The 12,804-nt window shown below is 35.6% G+C and overlaps 1 protein-coding gene across 3 annotated transcripts in view; it reads right to left on the reverse strand.

Moving 5' to 3' along the window:
• Positions 1-12,804, reverse strand: part of htr4 (5-hydroxytryptamine receptor 4) — a 45,181-nt gene that overhangs the window by 16,162 nt on the left and 16,215 nt on the right. For all 3 annotated transcript variants that reach the window (XM_058064219.2, XM_058064218.2, XM_058064217.2), the window contains exons 2-3: positions 8,013-8,091; positions 686-793 (exon numbers count right to left, since the gene is read on the reverse strand). In XM_058064219.2, coding sequence (XP_057920202.2) covers positions 686-793; positions 8,013-8,068 — 164 coding nt within the window. In that variant the 5' untranslated portion in view covers positions 8,069-8,091. The remainder of the gene's footprint in view (positions 1-685; positions 794-8,012; positions 8,092-12,804) is intronic.

Here is a 12,804-nt window from a genome sequence, read left to right on the forward strand (position 1 = left end):
ATTTACTTTGTATAATATTTAAAAATATGTATATTTAAATAAATACAAATAAAGATGAATAATTCATTCATTTTCTACCACTTATCCTTACAAGGGTCACGGGGGGGTGGGGGGGGGGGGTGCTGGAGCCTATCCCAGCTGTCTTCGGGCGAGAGGCGGGGTACACCCTGGACTGGTGGCCCAGCCAATCACAGGGCACATATCAACCAACAAAATTAAATTAAATTAAATTAAATTAAATTAAATTAAATTAAATTAAATTAAATTAAATTAAATTAAATTAAATTAAATTAAATTAAATTAAATTTAAAAAATGTCAAACTATGTAATTTTATGTCCATTTTGTCACCCATTTTGCTTTTTGTTTATACAAAAAAATAAATGAGTGATGTTTCTGTTAGAAGTCGCCTCTTGGGACCTGAAAGTGTTTGTGTCTAATTTAGTGTGGGACATCCAGCACATTGGGACTAGACTGTGTGTGTGTGTGTGTGTGTGTGTGTGTGTGTGTGTGTGTGTGTGTATTTCCCAGTGGGTGAGGCAAGCAATGAGGCAAAGAGACACAAAGATGGTGTCTCATCCTTCTTCCATCGGGGACACGAGGCTCATGCACACACAAATACACACAAATACACACACACACACACACACATCATCCTAGTGTATTTGTGTGGAAAGTCCATCTCACCTGAGTTGTCTGTCCTTGCAGACGGCCACCATGACCAGCAGGTTTCCCAGGATGCTCATCATCATCACCAGAGACAGGAAGCAGATCAGAGCCATCCGCTTTGGCAAGCTGTTGTTGGGAACGCCGGGAAAAGCATAAAAAACAGTCGAGGTGAGCAAATACTTACGTCAACGTTAAGTTAAACGTTAAACGTCAGTCTCACTTGAGTCTTCACTCGAGTCACTTATCAACCTGAGTCAGTCTCACTTGAGTCTTCACTCGAGTCAGTGAACCACGAGTCACTTATCAACTTGAGTCAGTCTCACTTGAGTCTTCACTCGAGTCAGTGAACCACGAGTCACTTATCAACTTGAGTCAGTCTCACTTGAGTCTTCACTCGAGTCAGTGAACCACGAGTCACTTATCAACCTGAGTCGGTCTCACTTGAGTCTTCACTTGAGTCACTTATCAACCTGAGTCAGTCTCACTTGAGTCTTCGCTCGAGTCACTGAACCACGAGTCACTTATCAACTTGAGTCAGTCTCACTTGAGTCTTCACTCGAGTCACTTATCAACCTGAGTCAGTCTCATTTGAGTCTTCACTCGAGTCAGTGAACCACGAGTCACTTATCAACCTGAGTCAGTCTCACTTGAGTCTTCACTCGAGTCAGTGAACCACGAGTCACTTATCAACCTGAGTCAGTCTCACTTGAGTCTTCACTCGAGTCACTTATCAACCTGAGTCAGTCTCATTTGAGTCTTCACTCGAGTCAGTGAACCACGAGTCACTTATCAACCTGAGTCAGTCTCACTTGAGTCTTCACTCGAGTCACTTATCAACCTGAGTCAGTCTCACTTGAGTCTTCACTCGAGTCAGTGAACCACGAGTCACTTATCAACCTGAGTCAGTCTCACTTGAGTCTTCACTCGAGTCACTTATCAACCTGAGTCAGTCTCATTTGAGTCTTCGCTTGAGTCAGTGAACCACGAGTCACTTATCAACCTGAGTCAGTCTCACTTGAGTCTTCACTCGAGTCCCTTACCAACCTGAGTCAGTCTCATTTGAGTCTTCACTTGAGTCAGTGAAACTTGAGTCAATTATCAACCTTAGTCAGTCTCACTTGAGTCTTCACTCGAGTCAGTGAACCACGAGTCACTTATCAACTTGAGTCAGTCTCACTTGAGTCTTCACTCGAGTCAGTGAACCACGAGTCACTTATCAACCTGAGTCGGTCTCACTTGAGTCTTCACTTGAGTCACTTATCAACCTGAGTCAGTCTCACTTGAGTCTTCGCTCGAGTCACTGAACCACGAGTCACTTATCAACTTGAGTCAGTCTCACTTGAGTCTTCACTCGAGTCACTTATCAACCTGAGTCAGTCTCATTTGAGTCTTCACTCGAGTCAGTGAACCACGAGTCACTTATCAACCTGAGTCAGTCTCACTTGAGTCTTCACTCGAGTCACTTATCAACCTGAGTCAGTCTCATTTGAGTCTTCACTCGAGTCAGTGAACCACGAGTCACTTATCAACCTGAGTCAGTCTCACTTGAGTCTTCACTCGAGTCAGTGAACCACGAGTCACTTATCAACCTGAGTCAGTCTCACTTGAGTCTTCACTCGAGTCACTTATCAACCTGAGTCAGTCTCACTTGAGTCTTCACTCGAGTCAGTGAACCACGAGTCACTTATCAACCTGAGTCAGTCTCACTTGAGTCTTCACTCGAGTCACTTATCAACCTGAGTCAGTCTCATTTGAGTCTTCGCTTGAGTCAGTGAACCACGAGTCACTTATCAACCTGAGTCAGTCTCACTTGAGTCTTCACTCGAGTCACTGAACCACGAGTCACTTATCGAGTCTTCTGTCAACTTGTGACTCAAATTTAGTTGAGTACCTATGAGTCAGTGAAACCTGAGTCTTTATCAATCGGTGAGTCGGTCTAACTTGAGTCAATTCGAGTCAATTCGAGTGACTCAGTGAAAGTCGAGTCTTTGTAGACTACCAATGAGTCCTCGAATCTTTCTCGACTCGTGACTCAGTTAAACCCAAGTCTTCGTCAAGCATTGATGAGTCAGTGTGACTTGACTCTTCAACTTGTGAGTCAGTCTAACCCGAGTCTAACTTGAGTCTTTTATGTGTGTACTCTTCTTGCATTGTAATACAAACACTATTGAAGTCTATTGCAGTACAGCTCAGACAACAAATGTACTGATGTGTATAATTGGGAGTGATTTAACGAGAAGTCGTTACCGGGTCAACACCTGATCTCACCGACCTTTGGGGCGGAGCCAAGCCGGCCGGCCAATCAGCAGTGAGAGCAATGTGCGGTGTTAAATGTGGCGCCAAGAAGGCAGATGGTTCCAATATGTCCGACGGCAGGCTGCCATCCACGTTGGTTTGCCTCAGCGCAACGTGGACCCTCTCCAAAAACCGGACCCTGATCACATGCCCCCCCCCCTCCAAATGTGGCCCCCAAGCTGCCAGCTGATGATTTTTCATTTCATACGACCGGCTGCCAGAAAGCTCAGCCGCCGTATGCTAGCTTGGTGTTAGCGTGCTGCTCAACATGCTAATTCATGCTAAAGCAGATGCTTGGAAAATAAACACTCTGTTTTTTGTCTGGGATGATACAAGTACATCAAGTACCCCCCCCCCTGAATTCTAAGATAATACTCCAACAAATACCTCGACAATACTACTCCAAATAATAGTATTCCTCGGTAATACTACTGCAAATAATAGTATTCCCAGATAATACTTCTCCAAATAATAGTATTCCTCAATAGTACTACTCCAAATAATAGTATTCCTAGATAATACTACTCCTAATAATGGTATTCCTTGATTATATGACTCGAAATAATAGTATTTTGAGATAATACTTCTCTAAATAATAGTATTCCTAGATAATACTACTCCGAATAATAGTATTCTTAGGTAATACTACTCCAAATGATAGTAATCCTTGATTATATGAATCCAAATAATAGTATTCCTGGATAATACTACTCCGAATAATAGTATTCCTTGATTATATGACTCAAAATAATAGTATTTTGAGATAATACTTCTCCAAATAATAGTATTCCTAGATAATACTACTCCAAATAATAGTATTCCTAGGTAATACTACTCCGAATAATAGTATTCCTCGATAATACTACTCCAAATGATAGTAATCCTTGATTATATAACTCCAAATAATAGTATTCCTAGATAATACTACTCCAAATAATAGTATTCCTAGGTAATACTACTCTGAATAATAGTATTCCTCGATAATACTACTCCAAATGAAAGTAATCCTTGATTATATAACTCCAAATAATAGTATTCCTGGATAATACTACTCCGAATAATAGTATTCCTCGATAATACTACTCCAAATTATAGATTTCTTCGACAGTACAACTCCAAATAATAGTATTCCTCAATAGTACTATTCCAAATAATAGTATTCCTGGATAATACTACTCCAAATAATATTATTCCTGGATAACACTACTCCAAATAATAGTATTCCTCAATAATACTATTGCAAATAATAGTATTCCTCAATAACACTACTGCATATAATAGTAATCCTCAATAATGTTACTCCAAATAATAGTATTCCTGGATAATACTACGCCAAATAATAGTATTCCTCTGTAATACTACTAAAAATAATAGTATTCCTCGACAATACTACTCCAAATAATAGTATTCCTCGGTAATACAATTCCAAATAACAGTATTCCTACATAATACTGCTCCAATAATAATAATAATAATATTTATATAACATTGTTTGTTTTATTCCCAAATAAATAAATAAAATAATTATATTAAATAAATTATATTATATTAAATTTATATGAAATATGATTTTATTTTAATATACTATTTATATAACATTGTTTGTTTTATTCCCAAATAAATAAATAAAATAATTATATTAAATAAATTATATTATATTAAATTTATATGAAATATTATTTTATTTTAATATACTATTTATATAACATTGTTTGTTTTATTCCCAAATAAATAAATAAAAATATTAATATTAAATAAATTATATTATATTAAATTTATATGAAATATGATTTTATTTTAATATAATATTTATATAACATTGTTTGTTTTATTCCCAAATAAATAAATAAAAATAGTGGAGTGGAGGGAGGATGGACTCGTGATGCATTGAATGAATAAATAAAAAAAAATTATTATAAAATTTGCTTATTAATAGGAAGATGATAATATTGTCATTGAAATAGGAAATGAACTCCTTAAAGAGTTCCATGTGAGTTCATTGGTAACCCCCGGCAACCCTCGTGAGCAAAAAGCGTGAGAAAATGAATGAATGAAGTTTTCTTGCTGAGTAATATATTTAGAATGTGCCATTAGCCAATAAAAACCAGCCATGGGCCTTAAATGGCCCCCGAACCGCACTTTGGACACCCTTGTTGTACACAACTTGCCTCCAACGCTAGTCTTTTCAGGGCATGTCCTGTAGTTGCACACGTCGGTTCATGTTTGGTTCCACGCCGGCGAGCATCTTCCTCGCCTTTCATCAAGCAGCCGCAAAAAAAAACACACACGTCTTCCTACACATCATTAAAACACACCACCGACTGCTACGGCAACGTTCTTTGTGTGTGTGTGTGTGTGTGTGTGTGTGTCATCTCATTGACTGTACAAGCGTTCCGTCAGTGGAGGGAAAAACTCCAAGCAGACTTTTTGCTGAGAGCAGCTTGTCAGCAAACATTAGCTTCATTATTTTTTATTTATTTTTTTACACCAACGTGACACGTGAACGATGATTTTTTTTTTTTTTTCCACTGCGGCTTTCTTGAACGCATAAGCAGCAGCAGCCATAATTTACTTCCTGTATTCTCATTTATGCTTTTTTTTTTTTTTTTTTTTTTTTTTACATAACCTGTCAAAGATTTTGGGACACTTTCCTACTTTAATCTATTAGAAAGTGTCTCAAAAGTTTCGACTACAGCAAGTGTGGCCTTAGGGGGCGAACATTTAATATTCAAATGAGAAATGTTGCGTTATGAGGAACGTCATAATAAAGTCATAATTATAATTTAATAACAAAAGTTTTTTTTTTAATTTTACAATCAACTTGTAATATTATAATGAAAACTAATATCCTTTTAGGAGCATAAACTTGAAAGAAAGCCTTTTTCCAAAGATCATAACATTATGAGATACGTTGTAATTTTTGGAAAATTTGATTGGGAAAATTTAATATTTAAGAAGAAAGCTGAAATATTTAAAAATATATATATATATGTGAAAGATTATCGTAATAATAATAGACTTTTTGATGCAGGTTTTTTTTTTTTCATATATACCGTATTTTCTGGACTATAAGTCACTCCAGAGTATAAGTCGCACAAGGCACAAAAATGCATAATTAAGTAGAAAAAAACATACATAAGTCACACTGGAGTATAAGTCGCACAAGGTCAAAAATGTATAATTAGGTAGAAAAAAACCATACATAAGTCACACAAGGCCAAAACTGCATAATTAGGAAGAAAAAACATACATAAGTCGCACTGGAGTATAAGTCGCACAAGGCCAAAAATGCATAATTAGTTAGAAAAAAAACATACATAAGTCGACTTGGAGTATAAGTCGCACAAGGCCAAAAATGCATAATTAGGTAGAAAAAAAACATACATAAGTCGCACTGGATTATAAGTCGCACAAGGCCAAAAATGCATAATTAGTTAGAAAAAAAACATACATAAGTCGACTTGGAGTATAAGTCGCACAAGGCCAAAAATGCATAATTAGGTAGAAAAAAAACATACATAAGTCACACTGGAGTATAAGTCGCACAAGGCCAAAAATGCATAATTAGGTAGAAAAAAAAACATACATAAGTCGACCTGGAGTATAAGTCGCACAAGGCCAAAAATGCATAATCAGGTAGAAAAAAACATACATAAGTCGCACAAGGCCAAAAATGCATAATTAGGTAGAAAAAAAAACATACATAAATCGCACTGTAGTATAAGTCGCACATGCCAAAAATGCATAATCAGGTAGAAAAAAACATACATAAGTTGACCTGGAGTATAAGTCGCACAAGGCCAAAAATGCATAATTAGAAAGAAAAAAACATACATAAGTCGCACTGGAGTATAAGTCGCACAAGGCAAAAATGCATAATTAGGCAGAAAAAAACATACATAAGTCGCACAAGGCCAAAAATGCATAATTAGTTGGAAAAAAACATACATAAGTCATACTGGAGTATAAGTCGCACATGGCCAAAAATGCATAATTAGGTAGAAAAAAACATACATAAGTCGCACTGGAGTATAAGTCGCACAAGGCCAAAAATGCATAATTAGGCAGAAAAAAACATACATAAGTCGCACTGGAGTATAAGTCGCACAAGGCCAAAAATGCATAATTAGGTAAAAAAAAAACATACATAAGTCGCACTGGAGTATAAGTCGCACAAGGCCAAAAATGCATAATTAGGTAAAAAAAAAACATACATAAGTCGTACTGGAGTATAAGTCGCACAAGGCCAAAAATGCATAATTAGGTAGAAAAAAAAACATACATAAGTCGACCTGGAGTATAAGTCGCACAAGGCCAAAAATGCATAATTAGGTAGAAAAAAAACATACATAAGTCGCACTGGAGTATAAGTCGCACAAGGCCAAAAATGCATAATTAGGTAGAAAAAAAACATACATAAGTCGCACTGGAGTATAAGTCGCACAAGGCAAAAATGCATAATTAGGCAGAAAAAAACATACATAAGTCGCACAAGGCCAAAAATGCATAATTAGTTGGAAAAAAACATACATAAGTCATACTGGAGTATAAGTCGCACATGGCCAAAAATGCATAATTAGGCAGAAAAAAACATACATAAGTCGCACAAGGCCAAAAATGCATAATTAGGTAAAAAAAAAACATACATAAGTCACACTGGAGTATAAGTCGCACAAGGCCAAAAATGCATAATTAGTTGGAAAAAAAACATACATAAGTCCTACTGGAGTATAAGTTGCACATGGCCAAAAATGCATAATTAGGCAAAAAAAACATACATAAGTCGCACAAGGCCAAAAATGCATAATTAGGTAGAAGAAAAACATACATAAGTCACACTGGAGTATAAGTCGCACTGGAGTATAAGTCACACTTTTTTTCATGGGTTGGCTGTTCTTGCGACTTATACTCCAGAGCGACTTATATGTAAATGTATATACCGTATAATTAAATGATAATTATAATTATAATTGGAGCATAGTATATGTTTGTATGTAAAAAGAAGAGCAACAAAATAAGGCGAGTATAAAATGAGTTTCCAAGCGCTCACCTGTCAATGACAAGCTCCTCCATCACCGGCATGTGGCCCGCAGCGCCGCCGCTCATGTGACCATAAATGCAGAGAACGCCTGCACACACAAACAGCACAATTACGACCCCTCATAATCGGCTCAATTATGCTAAATTAGCCGCCATTCTTAATGATGCGTACAAAAACAAACGTGCACAGTCGAGCAGTCAAACACGGATGAAACCACCCTCCGTCCCCCGCCACCCCGTCGGATTCTGTAGTTTCCGACATGAACTTGCGGGAGCGTGTGGGAATTCTGCAAAGGCGACATTTAAAACCCGGCGGTAGTTAAACCGATAATGAAGTCAACATAAACGACTTTTACGACTAATTCAGCAAACGTAATCAACTGATGCAAGCACTTAGTGTTGGACCATACCATCTTATGTGTCAATCAAGGACGGATGCGACAATCGGGAGTTTAACGATTGAAATAACGGGCTGATTCAGGGTCCTTTTTAAAAATGGCTTTCTGTTTTGCTGCACCTTGCCTTGGTAACCATGGCAACTACGGTCTCAAGAACAGTACAGGCGAGTAGTTGGCCGGCTACTTAAAAAAAAAAAAAGCATCTCAGCTAATCCTAATTTTTTTTGAACATTTTATTATTATAATATTATGACTTTATTCCCATAATTTTCCTTTTTTTGTCTTATTTTTCATATATTTTTTAATTAATTTATTTATTAATTCTTTTTAAAAAAGAATGAAAAAACATACTATTTTACTTCAACACTATGCTACTAAAATTTTATTTTTTTTCTCAAAATAATAATTTCCTTATATGGGCGTGGCTGTAAGCCAGATAAGCGCTGCTTTCCCGTCCTCCCCCAAGCTGAAGTTATTATTATTATTATTTATCCTTTTTACACTTTTTACAAACGGCTTTTGTCACAATTTTTTGTCACAATTTTTTGTCACAATTTTTTGTCACAATTTTTTGTCAAATTTTTTGTCAAATTTTTTTGTCAAATTTTTTTGTCAAAACTTTTTGTCAAAATATTTTGTCAATTTTGTCAATTTATTTTTTTTCTCAAAATAATAATTTCCTTATATGGGCATAGCTGTAAGCCAGATAAGCGCTGCTTTCCCGCCCCCCCCAAGCTGAAGTTATTATTATTATTATTTATCCTTTTTACATTTTTTACAAACGGCTTTTGTCACAATTTTTTGTCACAATTTTTTGTCACAATTTTTTGTCACAATTTTTGTCACAATTTTTGTCACAATTTTTTGTCACAATTTTTTGTCAAAACTTTTTGTCAAAACCTTTTGTCAAATGTTTTTGTCACAATTTTTGTCACAATTTTTTGTCAAAACTTTTTGTCAAAATTTTTTGTCAAAATTTTTTGTCAAAATATTTTGTCAATTTTGTCAATTTATTTTTTTTCTCAAAATAATAATTTCCTTATATGGGCATAGCTGTAAGCCAGATAAGCGCTGCTTTCCCGCCCCCCAAGCTGAAGTTATTATTATTATTATTTATCCTTTTTACACTTTTTACAAACGGCTTTTGTCACAATTTTTTGTCACAATTTTTTGTCACAATTTTTTGTCACAATTTTTGTCACAATTTGTTGTCAAAACTTTTTGTCAAAATTTTTTGTCAAATTTTTTTGTCAAAATTTTTTGCCAACATTTTTTGCCAACATTTTTTGTCAAAAATTTTTGTCAATTTTGTCAATTTATTTTTTTTGTCAATTTTGTCAATTTATTTTTTTGTCAATTTTTTTGTCAATTTTGTCAATTTATTTTTTCACTCCTAATGACCACAAGGAAGCAGAATATTTGACTATAAAAGACGCAGGTGCCGATGAGGGACTATGGCGGAACGATGTTGACGATATCACAATGACATTATACGTAACACCAGCAGCAGCAGACGGACGCCATTTGGCTCCACGCTGTGACCTTCCACCACCGCCATCCACTCTGACGTTCCATCAGACCGTCTGACATCTTGCATAATGGAAGCCAAGTGCAGTAAATGGGCCGCCCCGCTGAGAGAGCCCCCGTCAGCTCTCATCGAATCACGCCGGCGCTGCAAAAAGAGCTCACATTTTTATGAGCTGACTATTTGGCGATGGGTGACACGCTCACACTTTGTTATTGACACCCGACACCCCCCCCCCCCCCACGTCTGCACCGCATGATGGCTGCAGCAGCAAACATCTCCTTTATAGAGAAGCTTCCACGGTCATCTCCATTCCATTCATTCCATTCTCCGCTTATCCGGGTCGGGGTCACGGGGGCAACAGTCTCAGTAGGGAAGCCCAGACTTCCCGGTCCACCGGCCAACTCTTCCAGCCCCAACCGGAGGACACGAAGGCGTTCCCAGGCCAGACATATTCCCTCCTAGGTCTCCCCCGGGAGACTAATATTAGATTATTATTATTATTAGTAGTAGTAGTAGTAGTAGTAGTAGTAGTAGTAGTAGTAGTATTGGTAGTAGTAGCAGTCGTAGTAGTAGTAGTCATAGTAGTAGTCGTAGTAGTAGTAGTGGTAGTATTAGTATTGTTAATATATTAATATTAATATTATTAATAATAAATAATAATTGTTATTTATTATTATTATTATTATAATAATTAATACTAATAATGATAAAATCATTATTATTAATAAAAACTAAAAATGAAAAATTAAGAATTAAAAATTAAAAATTAAAAATTAAAAATTAAAAAATTAAAAATTAAAAATTAAAAATTAAAAATTAAAAATTAAAAATTAAAAATTAAAAATTAAAAATTAAAAATTAAAAATTATTTGTATTATTATTAGTAGTAGTAGTAGTGGTAGTAGTAGTAGTAGTATATTTATATATTATTATTATTAATTATTATTATTATATTATATTAATATATATGTTAATATAATACAATATAATATTAATATAATATTAATATTTCAATATTAATATTATTAACATTAATTAAAAATAATTATAATTATTATTATTTTAATATGGTCAATATTAATAATTACTACTAATAATAATATAATAAAACATTTTTTGGTTCATGTGATGTTTATTTCATCTTAATTTTCTATTTCTACAAGCAACGCATATTTCGCAACTACCTTTTGAATGTTAAGTTGCTGCGTGATGAGCAAAAAGTTCCAGAGGGGTTGGGGGCAGCGATGGGGAAGGCTCTGTCTCCGTGAAGGGGGCGTCTGTGAGGTACGGAGTGTATTATTTTAGTGTAGTATTTTTTTTGTGTAGTGTTTTTTACTGTGTTTTGTAGTTGGCAGCCATGTTGTTATGATAAACGTTGACAAATCTTTATCATTAGCATTATCAGCAGCATGAATGAATACAGAATTTCACTTCTTTTTACACTTGTCAAAGCGACATGATCACATCCGACATGACAATACGGCGAGTATTTATTTTCTCCTCCCGTCATTCAAGCGCTTGAATGAAAATGTCTGCCAAGTCGGGTGAAGCTCATCAAATTTTGATGCGTTTGGCTGCCAGCCGCCGGTTTGGCGCTACGCTCATCATCATCATCATCAACACACGGCGGGAAATAAACAAACCTAATTGGGTCTTCAAAAATCAGCATTTATAACGTGTGTGAAAGTCTGCCGTGGTCGATGGAATCACACGCCGACCCAAGCAGAAGGATTCTTTTATCAAGTACACTAAGGGAGTACTCAACATGGACTAAAGTCCCACGCCTGGCCCACTTCACACGGCATCATCATCATCATCACACACCCGCGCCACTTGGAATCATCAACGCCATCGCTCTCATCGCTCACATATGCAAGATGTCTCCTTGGCCTTTTTTTTTCACGATTTTCTTACATTTCTTTAGAGTTTGTGATGTTTTTTTAACATTAGAGCTCTCTAGACACATAATAACACCCCTATAGTCATCTTTAAACTCATATTACCTAAAATAATAGACATAATAAAAGAAAATAACACATAGCACTCCCATTTATGACCTTCTAAATACACCCTTTAACAGTGTTAGAGCCCTCTAGACATGAAGTAACACCCCTATAGTCACCTTTGCACTTCTATTACCCAATATAGTAGACATAACACAAGAAAATAAGACAGAGAAAACCTCTTTTTACCTTATATATATGTTTTTTTTAACATTAGAGCTCTCTATACATATAATAACACCCCTATAGTCATCTTTAAACTCATATTACCTAAAATAGTAGACATAATAAAACAAAACAACACATAGCAATCCCGTTTATGACCTTCTAAATACACCCTTTAACAGAATTAGAGCCCTCTAGACATGAAATAACACCCCTATAGTCACCTTTGCACTCCTATTACCCAATATAGTAGACATAACACGAGAAAATAAGACATGGAAAATATGTTTTTCTTAATTAGAGCTCTCCAGACATGTAATAACACCCCTATATTCACCTTTACACTCCTATTACCCAATATAGTAGACATAACACGAGAAAATAAGACATCAAAAACAATTTTTTTGTTAACATTAGAGCTCTCTAGACATATAATAACACCCCTATAGTCATCTTTAAACTCATATTACCCAATGTAGTAGACATAATAAAAGAAAATAACACATAGCAATCCCATTTATGACCTTCTAAATACACCCTTAAACAGAATTAGAGCCCTCTAGACATGAAATAACACCCCTATAGTCACCATTACACTCCTATTACTCAATATAGTAGACATAACACGAGAAAATAAGACATTGAAAACATGTTTTTTTACCTTATATATGTTTTTTTAACATTAGAGCTCTCTAGACATATAATAAC

Source organism: Doryrhamphus excisus, linkage group LG23, assembly GCF_037039965.1.
Source record: "Doryrhamphus excisus strain RoL-2023G ecotype Guam linkage group LG23, RoL_Dexc_Guam_v1.1, whole genome shotgun sequence".
Classification (NCBI taxonomy): domain Eukaryota; kingdom Metazoa; phylum Chordata; class Actinopteri; order Syngnathiformes; family Syngnathidae; genus Doryrhamphus; species Doryrhamphus excisus.